General features: G+C 44.6%; 1 protein-coding gene across 6 annotated transcripts in view; it reads left to right on the plus strand.

Moving 5' to 3' along the window:
- The first annotated feature begins 399 nt into the window (after positions 1 to 399).
- PHF14 (PHD finger protein 14) overlaps positions 400 to 16,752 on the plus strand; it is a 290,125-nt gene continuing 273,772 nt past the window's right edge. For 2 of the 6 annotated variants that reach the window (XM_019533903.1, XM_019533925.1), the window contains exons 1-2: positions 400 to 523; positions 697 to 807. In XM_019533903.1, the coding sequence (XP_019389448.1) occupies position 523; positions 697 to 807 (112 nt within the window). In that variant the 5' untranslated portion in view covers positions 400 to 522. The remainder of the gene's footprint in view (positions 524 to 696; positions 808 to 16,752) is intronic. The other 4 variants (XM_019533897.1, XM_019533919.1, XM_019533887.1 and 1 more) reach the window with 2 other exon arrangements.

The following is a 16,752-nucleotide window of genomic DNA, read 5'->3' on the forward strand; positions in this document are numbered from 1 at the left end:
GGCCGAAGGCGTGGGGCTGCCCATGTTGCCTCAGCAAGACTGTGCCGGTGCCTGGCAGACGAGACAAGCCAGTCCCAGAGCTGGGGACTGACCCGTGTTGCCAGCTATATCACAGGTCTCTCTCTCAGCACGCGCTTTCTTTAATCTCCAGCTCCTGGAGTCACGGGCCTCGGCTGGGGGTCGGCGTTAGCCCCGGGTGGAGCAGGCATCTCACGTAAAGAAGCAGCTTGGGCGCAGCGAAGCCCCCTTCGCCGCGCGGGCAGCAGCGCTCCGCCCAGACCCGACCCCGGGCAGGGAAAGGGCAGCGGCATCGCGGCAGCTTCGCTCTCCTACTGCGCAGGCCTGAGACTCGCGCAGGCGCAGCAGCTCCGCCGGCCCCGGCTCGCGGGCCGGGATCTGCATCCGGGGCACGGCTCTGCCCATTGTCTGGGTTCCCGGGCCCGGCGCCGGCGGGGCCTGCGGTGTAGCTGCCGCTGCTGGGGCCTGGACTGTGCCCCCGCCGCCCGGGCCGCCGCCGGCTCCAGTAAGTGGCTCCTGTCCCCGGCCGCAGCCCGGGGCCGCCTCCCCGCCGGGCTCGTGGCTCTGGTCCCTGCCAGCCCCGGGGGTCCCCGCATGCTCCCTCCCCCCACACGTGCCGGCGGTGGTGGGAGCCGCCTGGCCCGGGCTAACGAGCGCGCCGTGTTTTTTTCCCCACAGTGGACCGCAGCTCGAAGAGGCGGCAAGTGAAGCCCTTGGCAGCTTCGCTGCTGGAAGCTTTAGATTATGATAGCTCAGATGACAGTGACTTTAAAGTGGGCGATGCCTCAGGTAAATGCCTCCCTTGTCTCCTCCTCCTCCACCTACCCCAGCTCTCACTTCCTTTTTTTGTTGCTTTCTCCCCCTCTGGCCCAGTGGGGTCGGCCCGGGTGCAGGCTGCCCCTCTGCTTGCCACTGGGGTGATGAACCGGGCTGGGACAGGGTCACCTACAGCCCTGTCATCGTCTGATTGGCAAATTAGTAATCCCGGTGGGAGTGGGGGGAAAATAGAACCGCTGGGGGAAAAATAAAAGACTGTCCCCAAAATACTAGACCCCCTGTTACAACTTTCAAAGGTCCAATTTTATATAGATATGTCAAAGACTGGTAATTGACTGATTAAGTCTCTGTCACTGAAATGAGGAATGATATGGAGAGAGTCCAGTGGAGGGCAGCGAAAATGGTTTGGGGGCTGGGGTACATAATGTATGAGGAGAGGCTGAGGGAACCAGGCTTATTTAGTGTAGAGAAGAGGAGACTAAAGTGGGATTTAATAGCAGCCTTCAGCTACCTGAAGGGGGTTTCGAAAGAGACTAGAGTTGTTCTCAGTGGTGGCAGATGACAGAACAAGGAGCGACAGTCTCAAGTTGTAGCAAGGGAAGTTTAGGGTGGATATTAGGAATAACTTTCTCACTAGGAGGGTAGTAAAGCACTGGAATGGGTTACCTAGAGAGGTGGTGGAGTCTCCATCCTCGGAGGTTTTGAAGACCCAGCTAGGCAGAGTCTTGGGTGGGATGATCTACTTGGGGCTAGTCCTGCTTTTAGCAGGGGGTTGGACTAGATGACCTCCTCAGGTCCCAACCCTAATTTTCTGTCATTCTGTGTTAACAGTTGATTTCCCTCTGTGTATGGTGCCTTTCTTATGGCAAAAGGCTCTTATGGAAGTATACATTAGTTGTACTTCGGGAATAAGCCATTACCATTAGGCCATCATTTTATTCTGTATTCTGAAGACTACTTCATTCATTAAATTCTCCAAAGTGGATCTTTTCTAGACTAATTTCTCAAGCCTGGCTCCAGCTACAGATTGGGCAATTTGGGAGGAAAATCTATTCAGATTATAGATTTTTATGGCAGTAGCCAAATGCAGAGGCCTGATATGGAGTAGAGCCCTATTGTTCTGTCATCTGTACAAACTCCATGGTAAAACACATTCCCTTCTTCGAAGTATTTACCATCTAAAGCCTGAACCCTGCAATCTAATGCAGATGAATTGATCCCAGCACCTGTGTGGAACCTCCATTTACATCTGACATAAACCCAAACTCAGTAACTCATGTAAGAAACAAATAGGGAAGGTAGAAGTGGCAAAAATACATAGTTTGGGCCAGTGAATCTCGGCCAAAGTGTTGTGGCACATTGGGGTGCTGTGAGATCCTTTTAATGATGCTGTGGGGTCCTGCACTGTTAGGTGTGCAAATACCTACACACAAACCCAGAGATTTCAAGTAGCAGTCTATAATGTCAAAAACATTCTGACATGCTGCAGATTTTCTGAGTTCATTGTGATAGGTGAAATGCTCTAGTGTTATTAAAAGCTGAAAGCTGGCATTTTCCTTGGGGTACTCAAATCTGAAAAGTTTGAGAACCAGTGGACTAAGCATTTCTGAGTGCACATAGGTCATTGTCAGCTTTCCAGGATAGGTGTTGAAACTAGGCATGGGATTGCAAATATACTGTTTCCTCCCTACTTTGTACCAAGTTTTTAAAGATGCTGATATGGAAAGTTGTAGGATAGAACTTCAACAGCCCAAATGCTTTTCTTGTGAGTTTCTTTGCTAAGTGTCTTTGGAAGCAAGCACATTTCATCTTACAGAAACACTTGCTGTAGTAGGAGTTGAAGTAGCAGTGAAGCTAACTATATTATCAGTTTCCACTATTTAAATCATTTTTAATTTTTGTTCAATAGCATAAGGCAGGATTTGGGGGAAGATGAATATAAGCAGTATAAAGATAGTGTGAGGACCCAAATATTTGAAGAGAGAACTGGGGAAGGGACGAGGAGAGATTAAGGGATTAAACCTTAATTTTAGGGTAATCATAACTTCAGTCACTAAAAGAAATTCAGAAATAAAGTTTTCCATCTAAAATATTGGCATTGGAACTTGGGGTTGAGATCCCACTGGACTATGTATGTTGTACTTGTGGAGATGTAGAGCTTGCTGTAAGTAACATACAAATGTTTAAATCTTTACTTCAGCGTAAGGAGCATGAATGGGGATTCCCTCAAGACACTTCTTTGAAATTGAAGCAGTTTGTGGTCTGTTATGGTGATGAAGAATTCATATTATGCAGTCAAATATTTGAATATTTTTGTGTTCAAGTGACTTGGATAACTTTGTTCTAAAACTTCAGAATTTGTATTCACTTGAAAGGGGAATGCTTACTTGGTTAAAACTGGAAAATAATTACACTTGAAATAAAGTTGTTAAGGTTTGGGGTAGGGAAAGGACATTTTTTTTAACACACAATTTGGCCTCTTAAAAAAACTAAGAACTGGAAGGGTAATGTAATAAATACTACTTCCCGTGTTTCGTTATTAAAAAAAAAAAAAAAAGACAGTAGCCAGATGCTTGGTTGTTCTAGTTTGAATGCAACTGGTAATACTTCGCTTTCAGTTCAGGTTGTTGTAGGTCTGGTCTTTTTTTGATGGAAGAACTACAAAGGTAAATGGACTGAGTGGGACATGTGCATTATTCATGAGAGAGATACCAGTTTATTATTGTCTAACGTAGATTCCCCATTTGATCCCTCATAGTGTTGATCCTGCAGTGTATAGTGCATGGGTATTCATGCACAGGACCATTAAATTCAGTGGGACTTTGACCACAGGGGATCAGTCTGTGTACTGCTTGTTGCAGATTAGGGCCTGTACATAAAGACTTGAAATTCTGAATTCCAAAAGTTGTATGACACAGCTTCCTGTAGAAATAGATTTATCACAAATGTAGATAATCAGGTGGCTAAATGTAAATAGAGACTAGTCTTTCTGTGTTGTGTATTAAAGAAATTCAGAAGTATTTTTGGGTGGCTCTTGTATCTATGTATGTAAGGCTAAAGGTTGTTAAGAGATGTATAATATGAGATGTTAGATGCATCCAGGAGAACCTGTTTGATTTCCAAACCCTTATTGGTGCTCACAGTCCCACTGAAATCAGTGAAATGTGTTTCAGTAAGGGTTTGTGAGCTTGGATTTGTGTTTCAAGGCAATATTTTAATTTTTGAATTTTGGGGTTCTGTAATATCTTTTCTTTAAGGAGGAAACAAAAAACCCCCATCCTTTTGTGTTTCAGTAGGTGCCTATAGTGGTTTGTTTCATTTATAGCAGTGTCTGTTACCTTGCTTGTAGGTTTCACAGTGGGTATAACCCACACATTAGTTAAGGTAAGAAGTTGGAGCCTTTTCTGTTTAGCTTTAAATGATTTTGAAACTTGGGAATTTGTAGGTATTCCCATTTTACCCATAAACCTAATCCTCAGCCTTAATGTTACATTTTCTTAGTTTTTTGTGATAAATGAAATAATTCTCTTACTCCACATGGTTGTTACCCCAAGTAGTGCCTCATATTATTGTTTTAAAGTTGCATTTATTATTCCAGTTCATATTTGTCTATTACACATAATTAAAAAATTGTTCCTGCCTGAAGGTTGGCATTATGAGGTCTTAGCTTGAAAACAATTTTAAGAAGAGTTGCTTTGGCCTTTTTATGTTATAGATGGAAAAGAACAAACAATGTTATAATTTTATTTTTTTTTTTTTTTTTTTTTGGTACTCCATGCTGCCTTCAATTGAAGCTTTGCACTTTAGAGGTGATTTTTGAGCTTTGCTTTAAAAAGTAGCTAGAATATATTCTTATTTTTTAGTTTGAACTGATGCGTCCTAAGGAATGTTGATATCTAGACAGTGTTTATATGTTTTTCTCTACATGCACATAGTTTCATAGACATCAGGGCTGGAAGGAACCTTGGGAGATCGAGTCCAGCCCCCTGCCCAAAGGGCAGGAAGTCAGCTGGGGTCAGCTTTATATGTGTATTCCATTTATTCTTCAGAATTTCAAACCTTATGGGCTTGTGGATGTGGGAGACTCACCTACCACTGAAAGCGAGCTGAGGGTCTGAGCCCAACACAATCCTTCGCATCAGGACTAGTGAAAAATAAATGTTGGGAAGAACATTACTTTTTTTCTATTGCACCTATGAGGAGAATTCTGAAACAAACTAGATGTAATCATCTACTTCAGAATTCATGACAACATGTTTAATATTCTTAGATTTTCTAATTTATTTTTCTCTAAAATTTCTAAACTGATGCTGATGGAGAATTACAGCATTGGCAGGAACTTAATGTGTCATTATCCAACCCTCTGCACAGATGCAGGCTACCCTGTTTCTGAACCATTTCCAATAGATGTCTGTCTAGCTTCTTTTTGGAAAAACTCCATGAAAAGAGGTTCTGCAAGTTCTCTAGGCAACTTGTTCTGTTGTCCTATGGTTATAACAATCATTAATTCTGAGATTTAATTAAAATATGCTTTGCTGCAGTTTAAACTTATTGCCTTGTGTCCTGTTTTCGTGGTGAAGGAGAACATAATATTTTGCAATACCTTTATGGCAGTCTTTCAAATAGTTGAAAACTATTGTCTTGTCGTCCTCCCCTTCCCCACACCCCCGAGTCTTCTTTCCTCCAAACTAAATTCCATCAATCTTTCTTCATGTTGCTTGCTTTCTAACAAGTAATAAGTCAGTAACAAGAGGCATATCAAGGTCCCTTACTGGATGAGGAAGGCAACCTAGTGATTGAGGATGCAGAAAAAAGGTTGAAGTACTCAATGGCTTTTTCACCTCAGTCTTCACAGGTGAGGTCAACTCCCAGACTATTGCAAATGACAACACAGTTTGGGGAGGATGTTAGCAGCCAACTGTGGCAAAAGAACAGGTTACAGACAGTTTAGAAAAGCTGGATGTGTACAAGTCCATGGGGCTGGAGCGGATGCACCTGAGAGTGCTGAGGGAGTTGACTGATGTGATTGCAGAGCCACTGGCCATCATCTCTGAAAACTCATGGGGATCTGGAAAGAACCTGGACAACTAGAAAAAGGCAAATATAGTGCCCATATTTATGAAAGGGAGGATGAGGGAACTACGGACTGGTCAGCCTCACCTCAGTTGCTGGAAAAAACATGGAGCAGGTCCTCGAGGAATTCATTTCTGAGCGCTTGGAGGAGAAGGGGGTGATTAGGAACAACCGACATGGATTTTACCAAGGGCAAGCCATGCCTGACCAACCTGATTGCCTTCTCTGATGAGATGACTGGTTCTTTGGGTGTGAGGAGACCAGTGGATGTGATATAACTTGACTTTAGCAAGGCTTTTGATACTGTCTTGTGCAACATTATTGTAGTCAAGCTAAGGAAGTACTGGTTGGATGAATGTACTATAAGGTGAATAGAAAACCGGCTGGATCATCAGACTCAGGGTAGTAATTAATGGCTTGATGTTTTGTTGGCAGTAGGTATCAAGTGGAGTGCCCCAGGGGTCAGTCCTGAGGCTGGTTTTGCTCAATATCTTCACCAGTGATTTGGAAGACGGGATGGAGTGCACCTTCATCAGGTTTGCAGATGATACCAAGCTGGGGGAAATAGTTGATACACTGGAAGGTAGAGTTAGGATTCAGAGTGACCTAAGCAAATTGGAGGTTTGGGCCAAAAGAAATCTCATGAGGTTCAGTAAGGATAAATGCAAATTCCTGCACTTAAGATGAAACAATTCCATGTACCAAAACAGGCTGGGGGCTGACTGGCTGAGCAGCAGCTCTACAGAACAAGACCTGGGGCTTACAGTAGGCAGTTCTGTTGTTCTGTTGTCCTATGGGTTGCATCAGTAAGAGTGTTACCAGTAGGTCAGGGGAAGGGATTCTTCCCCTCTATTCTGCACTGGTGAGACCACATCTGGAGCACCATGACCAGTTTTGGGCTCCCCACTACAGGAGGGATGTAGCCAAATTGGAGACAGTCCAGCAGAGGGCAAGGGAAATGGTTAGGGGGCTAGAGCACATGACTTACAAGGAGAGATTGAAGGAACTGGGCTTATTTAGACTAGAGAAGAGCAGAATGGGGTGGGGACTTAATAGCAGCCTTCAACTAATTGCAGGGTGGCTCCAACGAGGATGGAGTTAGACTTTGATGATAGAACAAGGAGCAGTGGTCTCAAGTTGCAGCAAGGAAAGTTTAGGCCAGATATTAGGAAAAACTTTCTCACGAGGAAGGATGGAAAACACTGGAACAGGTTACCCAGACAGGTGTTGGAATCTCCGTCCTTGGAGGTTTTTAAGACCCAAGTAGTTAAAGCCTTGCCTGGGATGATCTAGTTGGGGATGAGCCTGCTTTGATCAGGGAGTGCTCCAGATGATCTGCGGGTCCCTTTCAACCCTAATTTTCTATGATTCTAAACTTTATCATCTATTGCCACAAAGAAGCCATTTATATAAAGAGAGTATACAACTGTTCAAGAGCTTGTTGCAGAAGAGAAGTGGCTCTTCTGAAAGAAGTTAGATCTGTTACTTATGGAGAAAGATTGCCCTCTTCCTGATCTTAATCTAGTTGCTGTTTGCTTCCTTCAGGTGTGGAGAACGCGTGGTATCCAACATTTGCATACTCTCCCAAGAGAGAGGGGGGAGGAAGGGAGAACATTGGGTCCCTAATAGCCCACCAAGGAACAAGCCGTCAGGGATCCCTTTGGGGACACTGCATGGGACCCCCCCCCCCTTCCTTTTCCCACTGATAAGCTAATTGGTGAGATGGGGCATTCTTCTCTGGTGAGAATCTTCCTGGAGCCCCAGGAGGGTTGCTGCTGGGGAGACTGGTCCTGTGCCACTCTCCAGTTGGTCTGGAGGAGTTTGGGGAGCAACAGGTAGCTGTGCTGTGATGGCAAATCCCCTAGGGCTTCAGGAGGATTGCCTCCAAGGGAGAATGGTCCCCTGCCCCTGCATGTCTCCTGTTGCATTAGGGAGCTGGAGGGAGAGGAGCAGGATACAGCTGTGCCATGGCCGCAGGGATCTCCAGGCTCAGGCTTTCTCCACTCTACTTTGGCTCAGCCCAGTGTAGTGCAAGGAATGAGAACTGTTTTCCAGTTCCCACCGTTATTTTATGAGTTCTTACCACGGGATGATGGTCCCCTGTCCCACCAATCAGCTAATTGGCAGGATGGTGGGGGTGCAATCCTCTGGGCTGGTACCATCTCTGGGCTGTCTGACAGCTGCTGCTTTTCAGCAGCTGCAACTCCCAGCAGGGAAGAGGGCAGGTTGTCAGTTAAAGGCTTCCTAAAAGCAGGCGTGGCCAAGAGAGCCACCTTCTAATGTCCTGTGGCTGCAAAGCTCTAGGGTCTGGAATGTATATATGTACTAGCTCCTGGACTATTTTTCTAGAAACACCTCTCCATGCCTCTGTGTCACTTGCCTTTGTCTTCAGTTCCTGTATGTCCTTCAAATATAGTGTCCAAAACTGGACAAAGTACTCAAACTGAAATCTGAGCAGCACTGAGTAAAGTGGTACCACCACTTTCTGTAGCATGCATACAATGCTGCTGTTAATGCAATTCATATTATGGTGACAGAATTGCATAACTGATGGGCTGAATTTGTGATCCACTGAGATTCTTTTCAGCAGTACTGCTGTCAAGTCCTCTACCTCACTCCTTTTTTGTGCATTTCATTTTTAACCTACGTGTAGCAGTGTGTATTTATCTTAGAACTACATTTTGTTGTCTATAGGATTAAAAATTGCAAAAATGCTTCATCTTCCAAAACGCCGCCTCCCAGTTTTGAGTTGTCTATAGCTTGGACTCTTATATTCTCTACTAGGTCAAGTGTAGTTTGCTTGCTAGATTTTAACTGCTGTTTCCTTCATACCTACACTGAGCAATATTAGAGCAAAGCTAGGGGTGCACCGATAGATTTTTGCGGCCCATTTTTAAGGAGGTATATCAGCTGATACTGATCAATTTTCCAATACCCAGCCCAGCACCATGGAAAGCTGCCTCTAGCTGGTAAGAAGGGGAGGGAAGAGAAGGGGCATGCAAGGGACAGATCAAGGCTCCTGTGGTGAGGAAGAGGCTGGGCCTGGGGCAGGTGCTGGGGCAAGTGCTACCCACCTGGGGCGGGGCGGGACGGGTGTGGCACAGAGCCGTGAGTGGCTCACCTGCGGGGTGCAGGAGGGGGGAGCGGCTTCTGCCAGGGGGCACACATCCCCCACCTACCCCCACCCCAGACAAGCAGTGAAAGCAGCGGCGGGAGCTGCCAGACGAGCAGGCAAGCACTGGATGAGCCACTGGACCAGCAGCCCCTGGACAAGTGGCATGCGGCAGCCAGAGCTGCTCCCCCACAAAGAGCTCCATGCTGTGCCTGCCCTACCTCGACTGGGTAGTGCTTGCCCCAGCCCCACACCCTCCCTCACTATGGGGGCCTTAATCTGCCCTCCCTCGCTCCTTTTCTCCCCCCTCCCCTTTCACCATACCAGACTTACCAGCTGGAGGCAGCTCTCCAAGCTTTCCAGCTGCACTCCTCGCCGCCTGTGCTGTGTTGCGACTGCATGCGTGCATGGGCCGTTTATTGGCCAAGTTATTGGCCTGATATGGCCGATTTTCAATACATTGGTCTGATATAAAAAAACTATATCTGCACCTCTAATCAAAGCAGTTATGCACACCACAGGCTGATGTGATATGTTGTCCCTTGGTTGCTACGGTTGGTGAACCTCTTAGTGGTAGTCCAGTGGAAGGCCTGCAGTTTGTCACTTGCTGGTACAGGGGGAGCCTGGTGACTGTGGGATCTGGCCATGATCCTACAGTCAGCACCTCCTGCTGTGTATGTGTGGCATGGCAGGAAGTGTGTGTGTGGATTTGGCATCACATTCCATCTCTCCTTGACTTGCATGTCTGGAGGGGCCCCCAACTGACGAAAACCTAATCTTAATTTTAAACCACAGGCATAGTTCTCTTATTACTATGCTTATCGTTCTATTCACGACTGTTACAAGAACACTATCAAGACTGCAAAATCACGCATTGGAAAATTGGGAAATGTCAGCATGGAATATGTATATGTATTATGATACGTGTAGTATATGTATTATGATACATGCAGTAATTACAGGCTCGCATATTGCTTTTTCTACCTCACACGCTTTATTTGGTGTGCACTGGGGAGGGGGATGTGTACTGAAGGGTGTTTTTTGTCTGATGGAGCCCTACTACACCATCGCAGCATTTGGAAGGCATGAAGGTGGGATTCTAGGAGGAGAGGCTTGCATCATGGTTATGGCGGCTGAAAGCTGTTGTGTAGAATTGGGTTCTAGACCTACCTGTGCCTCAGATCCTGTCAGATTCCAGGAAAGTTCGAAACCAGACTTTTGATGAGCTCTAATTCTGGGTTCCTCATTTTCTGTTTGCCAAACTTGAGGCCCTAGTTGCAGAAATGCTAAGTATTTACAGCTGCAATTGAAGTCAAAGGGTGCCCTGTTCTAAGCATATAAAGTGTTGTGTTATCCTAAGTACTTTGACATATCTGGCCCTATGTATAGCCAAAATTAGCAGACTTTTAAAAATCTGTATCCTTATCACCTCCCATCTTTGAGTGGCATGCTACCACATTCACCTCAGGAGGGTGTTATAAAGATTAATATTTGTGAAACACTTAAAACTATATTGTATTTCCTATAAATGCCATACGAAAATCAGAGAAAATTAATACTTCTGTCTTCAAACAGAGTTTGAATCACATGATGTAGTAACGACATGGATTTATAAGTGCACACTGAGTAGGAAAAAACACTGAATAGCTTCTCATTAAGCAAATAATGTCAGTTCTGCTTGCGGAATAGAAGTGGGAGCCCTTTGTGGGGGAGAAAATATATGAACATATAATTAAAGGCCATATCCATAATGCATATGCACAAAAAAGCAAAATTATGTAGTAGAGGTATCTTTACTACATTTCCTGATGTTTCAGTGCTTGACTTCACAACTCATCACAATTTTTAATGGGGGTTTTTGGTGTAATTTCCTGTTGTTGTTTGGTTTTTTTGTTTGTTTTTTAAGTAAACTGAAAATATAGAAATTCCACCCTGGAACAGTATATTGATATCCCCATGGTTTGTCATCAGGATTGGAGCCTTTAGATCCATAGACTAGACCTCTGCTACTGGAGCTAATGGAGTAACCGATAGCATTAGATTGTTGTCTGTTACTGAGGTTGATAGGGCTTTTTTAAGAAGTCACCAGAATGTTTTAATGTCAAATATGTATTTTTCTTTTGCCAAATTCTCAGAGACTTAAAAAAAATCAATCTGGGGTGTAAGTGCAGCATATGATGCTTCTATGCAACTGGTTAACATTTGCAAATTAGTAAGAGCTGAAAACAGAGTCATACATTGGGAAGCATCAGGCAGACTTACTAGTTGGTACACCAGTTCCACCTTTAATGTTAAACACATTAATGTTATAGTAGTGCTTGACAGCTTCAGTCAGAATTGGTATCTTGTGCTTGACACGGTATAGTCATGAATAAATCACAATCCCTGCTTAGGATTCAAGGTCATTTACATAGTGGTAGCCCTGAAGTAGCAATATCCATTTACTAAATTATTAGTACTTCTGTTGCTCTTAGCATCCTCATAGTGACTAGACTAGATGCTTTTTATTTGACAGTTACAAAGGTAGGGCTCTGGTTCAGTCATCACGGTTGCATTTTATGGCCTGTTCAAATCTATATCTGCATTTGATAAAGGTCCTCAGATAATTCACTCACTGGCACTGGATGACAAAGTACTGCTTGTAATTAGTACAGTAATATTTTCTTGGGTTTTTGTTATACATTAACTGTGTCTCTTTTGGGTGGCAGCATTTTTTAAATTGAAGTGTATGGATTGAATCTTGAAAATATTATATTACTTATTCGTGAAACCTTCAAATTGTGCAAACGAAGTACAGGGAATAATTATGGCTATAAATAAAAGTGGCATTAGTCATTTAAAACTACGTCTGTAGTGGAAGGTTGCATAATAAAAGATACCATTTTTTTCCTTGTCATTTAAGATTGATTTACCCACTGTTATAACCAATATGCATAATTACAGATTGTGTCCTTATCTAATAGCAAAAAAGTGAACAAGGATTTGCTTCTAAAAAAGCATAAGTTACAATGATTTGAAAGTTTCTACTTTTCATATATTCAGATTGAAGCAGACTTCTTTGTCCTGGTTTGAACAACAAGCCATTGAAATGGTGGATTTCTAGTTCATTTAAAGAATATTTCTTCAGGATATTTCTAAAATTGTCCTTTAAAAATAAGAAAAAAAAGAGGTGCCCTGATATATTGGTACTATATCGGATTGGCACCAATAAAAGGAAAATTAACATTATTGGACTATTGGCTTTCTTTTGTTGGTGTAGCCAGTAATGTGACTGATGCATATAATATGCCATTTGGCTGTGGTCCCTGGGCACTGTGTGCAGCAGCAGGTGCAGCATGCATGCTGCCAGGAGCACAACTGGACACTGTGGAGAGCAGCTCCCTGCCGGTAAGTGTGTGGAGGGAAAGGGGCATGGGGGAGCAGATTGAGACCCCCATGGTGAGGGAAGGGGGTGGGACTGGGGGCACTGGCCAACCAGGGCAGTGAATGGGATAATGGGGTGGGGAGCAGGACAGAACTGTGACATGGGATCTTTGCTCCCTCAGATTTGTACGTTGGGCGGATGTGGGCTGCCTGCTGTGAGCTCAGGGCTTTCTGCTCTGCTGCCTTTGCCCTTGGAGCCATGCACTGGCTGTACGTTCCCTGCCCATTGGGCAGTGGTGGGGGTGATGAGTTGTCTTCTGGTGCTGGGCAGGATGGGGATGCATGGCCAGCGTGTGGCTCCCAAGGCAAAGATAGCAGAGGCAGCCTGCCTCTGCTCTCATCTCAGTCAGTTCAGCTCTGGTTAAAAGCGTCTTTGCACTTAAAAATGGTGGTGGCAGCGCTTGCGCTAAAGCTCGTTTGACAACCATTAGTTCAAGCAATGCCGCCACCATATTTATGCACTGGGACACTGATCCCCTGGACCAACTGTCTGTGGCTCTGTCCCATTCCCTACCCCAGCCCCAGGGCTCCATTCACTGTCCTGGTTGGGCAGCACCCCCAGCCTCTGTCCCTGCCCACTCCCTCCCTCATTGTTGGGGCTTCCATCTGCCCCCCTCCCACCATGTTCCTCTCTTGTGCCCCTTCCCCTCCACTGACTGACTTGCCAGGTGCTGCTCTGCACAATGCTGGCCTGTGCTCCTGTAAACCTATCACCTTGTCGATATCAGCTGATATGCTTGGTGAATAGTTCACCATTAGCCAAGAAAATCTCTATTAGCAATGGGGGATGTCGGGGAGTGGCTTGCCACTGCTGCACATGTCCCTGGGGCAGGCATGGGTGATATGTGGCCCCCCAGATCTGTGCACAGGGCGAGGGTGGGATGCTTGGGGTCAGGGGATGCACTGACCTCTTCCTAGCTTGGTGGCTGGTCCAGGGCTGTGCTTTGATTGGACAGGGGTGGGGCAGGCTCAAGTGCCACAGAGCATGCGCCCTGAGCAGAGGCAGTGCTGGGGGAGGCTTGGGGGACTGTAGCCACCCCTTCCCGTGCTGCCACTCACCCCTAGTGCAGCCCCAGTTCAACCTCTCCCTATCAGGAAGAGGTTAGCATAGCTCCTGGCCCTGAGTCTGCAATGGGCAGCCCGCCTTTGCTCTGTGCACAAATCTGGGGGGCACGTGCCCCCCCATGATTCACCTGAGGAGTTGCACAGCAGCAGGGAGTTGCCACCTGTGGTTCTGTCCCATGCCGCACCCTGGCTGGGCAGCGCCTGCCTCTGCCCCATTCTGTCCCTCACTGTGGGTGACCTTGATCCCCGCCATGTGCTTCCCTCCCACAGATGTATTGGCTGGATGCTGCTCTCCAGACTGCTGGGTTGCATTCCTGGCCTCATGCGTGCTGTGGTTGTGCACATGCACGCAGCATCGGTCGGTGACATTGGCCAAAAAAAGTTGATTGCTGATAATGTTAATTTTCCTGTTATTGGTGCCAAGCCGATATGCCACTGATATATTGGTGCAGTTCTACATAAAACTCTATGTAAGCACCATCAGTATTAACTTGTTATGAACGTGTGTTCTATTATCATCATAAATTGCAGGCACAATACAGTACAGCCTCAGCATTGCTTAGTTTTAATAGCGTTTTAAAAATTGCTTTTGTGAAACTGCAACTGTATGAAACTATGATGATAGACTCTTTTTTTCTTTCATAATTATGGTGGCTGTAGTTCCTTTAACGGAAGGACTTGGTATATCTCAGGTCTTAAGCGGTCATTTTTCGCTTGCTACATTCTCAGTTCAAATTGCCCTGTATGTAAGGCATGCTTAAACTTGAATCCTGGAAAGACTTCTCACCCTGCTTCTTTTAAAGCAGGGGTGTCAAACTTGTCCAGCCCCATGGTCTGGATCCAGATTGCAGGATTTCTTCTGGGCCAGATCTGGGCTGTGGGACAAGTGGTGGTAGCGGTCGAGTAAATGGTGCAGTGTTGTTTCTGTGAGCCCCAGGGATTAACACAGCCATTGCTTACCCTCCTGCTGCCAAAATGTCCTCAGTGGGGCTCTTTTCCGTGGATTTTGGTACTGGGCACTGGCCCTGCATGCCCTATCCATGAATTACTTGCCCTTCCAGGAACCCTGCAGGGCAGATCCAACCTATGGGATGTATCTTGGACATTCCTCATTTAAAACATGTGAATACTTATTGACAGAATTAGGGGTTTATAAACTGTATTTAGTTGCATGCCCCCCGCACTGGTTTCCCTTAGACCATCCCTCCAAACTTGGAGTGCATATTTTAGGTAGTGAAGCTCATTTTTTGTTCTTCACTGGAATAGAAGCATGCAAACGCTGTATGTTAATGGCAGCCAAGGCGGCCACTTCTCTTTGGCCCCAGCAAACAGAAAAGACAGAATCCTATGTTAACCCTCTCACAGATGCTAAGGCACTTGTAGTACCTATTGGCAAGGGAGCTGCTGCATGCAGACTATAGTATCTTGATGAGGCTTGTGTGTAACATCACTTTTTAATTTATGGAAACTTATAAGAAGAACTATTTATAGTGAAGAAATAACAGTTTTGCCACTGCCCTTGAAAGGGTCTGGTGCCTAGAACTTGTGACTGTCTTGTCATATCAGAAAGTTCCTGCTGCTTCACCCAGACTGTGTCCTGAGATGCCACACTTCCTGGACACTGTTTCCAGGAGGACTTACTTCATGCCACGCAGTTGGCCATGACTCTGGGGAAAAAAAAAAAAGTATTTTTCTACATTCTGCCTTCCAGTAATAAGGTGCGTGTCTTATTTTCTTGCATACCAGACATCCCTAAATATGATAGCTAAAGAAACTCTCCTGAATGGCGTTGACAGCTCTCTTCTATTTATCTTAAGCTTGATATGAATTGCTCCGTATAAGAAATTTATCCCAAAATGGAGTTTTTGAATTTATATTATTAGACAGTTGGTCTGTCAAAGAATAACCAAATAAAAATAAGCGAAAGGTAATTATGAATTTCTTACTCCACAGTTAAGCTGAAAACAATTCAGCCCCCAGATTGAGATTCAATTCTGTTAGTAAGGAAAGAACAGCATGTATGCTTCAAAATAACAGTATTCTGAGGACTGTATGAATTTTTTGAGAACTTTAATAGTCTATAAATATTGTGATGTGTTGAGCGTATAAGGACTCATTTAAAATTTAATGTTAAGAAATATAACTTCTGGTGTTAGCCTTTTCTCTGACCGTAATGATTTTAATAAGATAATAGATGCTTCACACTTTTTGTATTAACACTCATTGAAATCTTGTGCACGCAATGTATTTGTAGAAACTTGTAGATTAATAGTCACTTTTCTACTACTTTTTACCACAAAGTTTTTCTTTCAGATAAGTGTGAGCCATGATATTTTGTTTCAGACAATTCTACAAAGCCCATATCAAATTCAATACCATACCCCATTGTGCTTGATGGGACTGAAACCACAGGCTGTACTGAGATAAATGGCACCTTTCACAAAATGTTTATTTCTCATATATGTTGTCAACAACTCTATGTGTTGCTCTGTGGATTCTGATAGCATATGTGGTCAGCATCTTTTCTGAAATCAGCTTGACTTCTGTCCCATAGGGAACAAGAGGAAATGGTGTAATTCTTCATGAGTTTCTTTGAAGGAGAAGATTTTATGCATCAGCTTCTGCTGACGGAAACTTTCACTTATGAAAAATAATGGCAAAAATGACTATTAACCCTAAATACTTTATAAAAGGCACCTATGGTATCAGATCTGTTCAACAGACAAGACTGAAAAGAAGGAAACGTGCAAGCATTTCAGAAATACTAAAATATTTTGGCTTGATACTAGCATTTATTGCAAGATGCTAGCTGTATAAAATCAATATAGTTCAATATGTAAGGGGAAGAATGTCAAGAGTTAGAGGAGGACCAAAGAAACCATAGATCCTTTATAGAATACAGAAGGGATCTAGATACAGATGATGCAGAAAAGATAGATGTTTGTCAGTGGTTGTCAACTGTGGGTTCAGGTACTCCTAAGGTTACTTAAAAAGATCCTAAGGGGTACACAGACCTAATGTGGCTGATAAATGCCGTGTATTAAGGCCGTATGATGCTTTGGTAGCTGATTCAATTAGAAGGAGATTCAGCCTGATTTGGCGGCCGAATCTCTGAAGTTCAGTCTAATTGGGAGACCAGTTAAAAGGTCTGAATTGAATCGGAAGCCTCTGAATTGATTCGGAAAAGATTCAGCGCCACTTCGGAGATTCGGCCATAGACTAAACAGGCAGCAGTCCTCACCATGCTAGACACAGCTGCCTCCAGCTGGTAAGTCTGATGGGGG

This window comes from Crocodylus porosus, unplaced genomic scaffold, assembly GCF_001723895.1.
Source record: "Crocodylus porosus isolate Cpor-Errol unplaced genomic scaffold, CroPor_comp1, whole genome shotgun sequence".
Classification (NCBI taxonomy): domain Eukaryota; kingdom Metazoa; phylum Chordata; order Crocodylia; family Crocodylidae; genus Crocodylus; species Crocodylus porosus.